General features: G+C 35.1%; 1 protein-coding gene across 1 annotated transcript; it reads left to right on the forward strand.

The window, feature by feature from the left end:
- Window positions 1-888: 888 nt before the first annotated feature.
- Window positions 889-1827, forward strand: LOC110199613 (olfactory receptor 8K3-like). The gene has a single exon (XM_020974491.2). It carries the CDS (start codon window positions 889-891, stop codon window positions 1825-1827), a length of 939 nt encoding a protein of 312 aa, XP_020830150.1.
- The last annotated feature ends 2608 nt before the right edge of the window (window positions 1828-4435 follow it).

A 4435-nucleotide genomic window follows, 5' to 3' on the forward strand; every position in this document is an offset into this window, starting at 1 on the left:
GAGATCAAGCATGTGTAATTGGTTATCTTCATCAAATGAACTTAATGTATTTGTTTTTAAAACCCTTTTCAAGCTTCTGAGGATAGCAGGCATTAAAAACATAAAAACTGTAAGCCTGGGTCATCTTAAAAATCCAGGCAGGAAGATGTACTCTCTACAATAAGGCAAAGACAAATAACTGTCATAAGTAAAATGAAACACGTTCTCTTACTAGAGGTCATACAGTTAAAAACCACAATGATAGAGACAGGTAGAGATACTGGACCTTTAACTTAAATTGCTTAAGGCATGCCTAAGAAGGAAATTCCATCTATTATCACTGACTATATACTATTTCTGCAACCTATAGTCAAAGAGAGTAGCCTAAGACTACCAGGATGCTACATGATTAGCAGGGAGTCACTCAGAAATGTACTAGATATGGTTCCAGATACTTAGTCTTCTAAGCTTTAAAGACAGCTCTGTACCTACACAACACAATGTCTGTTTTATATATTATTATATAATTTAGCCTACTCAGTATCCCATTATAGTCCTTCTTGCCACTAACTATTTAAGATATTTTAAAAGTTATTCATAATATTATCCCATTAAACTCTTGGGGTTAAAAAGCTTCATGATTTATTCATAATTTTATGAAGAAAACTTCAGTCCCTTTTCTCTTAGATGGTGTTGCAACATGATATGATAAATGATGTCATATGTGATATGATGTGATATGATATGCAGATATGATATATTATTTTAATGTACTGTAATTTGATGGGAAAGATCCTGCTCACCTTATCTAAACCATTTCCAGACACTATAGCTTAAATGACTGTTCAAAGAGTCCTCAATGAAGACTTCTTCCTTTTGTTCTCAGATTACCTTCCTTGGATAGAAGAGATGATCAAGGTGAATGACACCAGAGGGAACCAGGTGACTGAATTCATTCTTACGGGCATCACAAACCATGTCAAACTTCAGGGCCCGCTCTTTGGGTTGTTTTTCCTCAACTACGTGGTCACAGCTTTGGGGAATCTAGGTCTGATCATCCTAACCTGTGTTGATTCTCACCTCCAAACTCCCATGTATTTTTTTCTTAGGCATCTAGCCTTTGTTGATCTTGGTTATTCCACAGTTGTTGGTCCAAAAATGTTGGTCAGTTTTATAGTGGAGAAAAATTACATCTCCTATAACGGGTGTGCAATACAGCTGGTTATCTTTGGGATATTTATGACCAGTGAAGTTTTCATCCTGTCAGCCATGGCCTATGATCGCTATGTGGCTATCTGTAAGCCCCTCCTCTATATGGTTATCATGTCAGACAGGATGTGTTACATCTTTGTGGGGGTCCCTTATATCTATAGCATCATTGTATCCCTACTGGTCACAGTTAAGATTTTTAATTTGTCTTTTTGTGATTGTAATGTAATACAGCATTTCTACTGTGATAGTCTTCCTTTATTGTCCATTGTATGCTCAGACACAAGTGAAATTGGACTTATCATTATGATCCTTTGTTCATTTAATTTGGTTTATTCCCTCTTGATTATCCTTGTCTCCTATGTGCTCATTCTTATAGCCATTCTCAGGATGAACTCTTCAGAGGTCAGGCACAAAGCCTTCTCCACCTGTGGCTCTCATCTCACAGTAGTGGTTGTGTTCTATGCAACACTTCTCTTCATGTACCTGCAGCCCCAATCTAGCCACTCCTTTGATACAGACAAGATGGCCTCTGTGTTTTACACTCTGGTCATTCCCATGCTCAATCCATTGATCTACAACTTGAGGAACAATGAAGTGAAAGGTGCATTGAAAAGAGTCTTCAAAAAATCGATGTAAGGATTTTCTCAATGTCCAATGTAGAGATTCGTTCCAATTCTTTCTTTTTGCAGAAAAATAATCTCTTGTAATAATTGCAGAGAGAATGATTTTGTTTATTTTTACATTTTACATTAAAAAAAACAAAAAAAGTCATGTTCCATATAATTATAAGGAGAGAATTTTTGTCAGGAAAAGATAACAACTCTTTTAGTTACAGTTTTCTTGTGTGGGAGAATCAATTGATTAACAAGCACGTAGAAAATTCTGCTGACAAGTAATTTGTTAAATTTGGGCCTAAGAAGATGAACAAAAAGTGGTTCATGCCATTAACAAATTTACATTTTATGAAGGGAAACAATCCCTGACTGCACCTATATTGGTAGAAAAATTCTAGCACATCCAAGGCATATTAATTTTGGGCTTCCTTCTATTTCATTTCCCATGCCTATCCCCTTTACATTCTGCTATATACTGGAAGCATTCCCAATACATTCTTGATCTGGGGATCTTATGTACAATCTATTTCCCTGTATTTAGTAATTTGAGCAAGGACTGAAATAAGACAATTGCAGATTGCAGTGAATCTATCATATCAAAGATCAAGAGAATATGTGGATGGAAGAATGGCAATCCTGTCTTAGTAATTGATACAACTCCTGAAAAATAAGAAAAGTGTCATTCAAACTTACTGTTAGCTTCATTGAATTTCTACTATTGAAGAGATATATGAAAATAATTAATACCGTGATTTCAATGCCTCCCTTAGAAGTGTATTAAAGCTTGGCCCTCTTTTAAAAGGTACCTTTCATCAAGGAACCTCGTCTTCCCCAAATCCCAGATTTTATGACTAGATAGCCACAGACAGCTAATGACTCAGGGAGCTCTGCTGTGTAGAACAAAAACAAGGAGAAAATACACTAATAAATAGGAATTTGAAATGATGGTTCACATGGAAGTTCTGTTCTATTTTGAAGGACTCAACTTTTTATCATGAACATTGGAACTGAACAGCAGACAAAGTCAACTGATTCTACTGATAAAAGGTCTAGCAGCTAGGATACTGTTCCAGGCTGTTCTTCTTGCAGTGAATTTTCTTGACAAGATTAAGATGATATACCATTGTGAGATAATTCTAAAGAAGGAAAAATAATAATGGTAATGTACAGAAATATGAAATTCATCTGGGACACTGGATAGAAGTGGTATGCTAAAGAAAGCCATGGACACACCCACACAAATTCACTCAGGACCAGAGAAGCTAATATCAGTTGTAGGATGCAGAACATCACAAAAAAGGTAGAGTCATCTCTGCCCAGTGTCTAACACTTTCAAGACAGCATGACATTAATAATTCAAACAGGCTTGTGAAAAAACAAAATCTGGACACAAATTATCAAAGGCAATTATAATTATTTATTTAAAGGAAAAGAATGACAGTCAAGTGAACGATCAATAGGAAAAGGATATTTTGAGATATTAACAACTTTACAATATCTTTGGAATAGTAAAATGGGCAATGTTTTTGTATAGAATGTAATGCAGTCTAAGTGAAACATAGAGGCCAATGGAGATTTGAGAAGAAAAGAATTATTCTAGCCATGAATCTTTTTTATTTACCAATGTAGATATTAGTTGCATCTAGTAGTTAAGGTGAATTTAATTTAGTGCGGCATATTTGAGAAAATAAAAGTCAGGCCACCAAAGCTGCGATCTAAGACTCATTCCACGGTTGAGTAGATTTTATTCTCCAATGTTTGTATCTGTAGATGAGGGTCAGGGCTAGAGGTGGGGTACAGAAGTGTCTTTGTTCATAGAATTTTTTGTTCATGGCAAAAATGTAATGGGGAGGGGAAAGAAAGGAGTATATGATTGATCCCTGATTCTTCGAGAGAGTTAAATCACTGTGTACCACTGGTTAAAAAATGCAAAAGTAGATGACTGGGAAATTCTAAGTTATATTCATGAAGAATTCAACTCTATAGCTCATTGTTAAATAAGTCTGATGAAATGATTTTTTTGTGTAAGAACTCATTTTTTGTTAAAAACACTGGGAGCTCTATAAGGTAGTTTGTTTGAAACTGGGTGTAGAGTATAACCTTATGAATAGATAACAAGGTACACAACAGAGGGAGTACCAGGCCTAGCAGCAGAAGGCCTGAGTTCAAATCCAGCCTAGATATTTCCTAGTTGTGTGATTCTTACCAAGCCTTTTAAGCAGCTTCAGTTTCCTTATTTATAAAATGAGGATAATGTTGGTACCTCTCTCCCAGGATTGTTATGAAGATCAAATGAGAAAAAAATTGGGAATGCACAATGTCTGCCACATAATAATTGCTATTTAAATATTATTATTTTTGTTGTTATTAATATAATATTATATTCTATAATTAATTCAAAATGTTTTTATGACATAGACATAAAAGGCAAATAATGAAACAAAAATTGAAGAGGACAAGAACCATTATTGTGGCTGCCAGTGAAGCAATCTGTAAGTATTTAGGAACAAGCCCTCTGTGATGTACACTTCTGTAGACACTGGAAATACAAAGACAATAGCAAACAAATGAATAAATACACAAATGAATAAATGAAGTTGATAGAGTTCATAGGTGTGAGAGCCAGGACT

The sequence above is a fragment of the Phascolarctos cinereus genome, unplaced genomic scaffold (assembly GCF_003287225.1).
Source record: "Phascolarctos cinereus isolate Bilbo 61053 unplaced genomic scaffold, phaCin_HiC Scaffold_9;HRSCAF=440, whole genome shotgun sequence".
Classification (NCBI taxonomy): Eukaryota; Metazoa; Chordata; class Mammalia; order Diprotodontia; family Phascolarctidae; genus Phascolarctos; species Phascolarctos cinereus.

Coding starts and splice junctions, on each gene's coding strand:
- LOC110199613 (XM_020974491.2), top strand. CDS start 889: ATGATCAAGGTGAATGACACCAGAGGGAACCAGGTGACTGAATTCATT.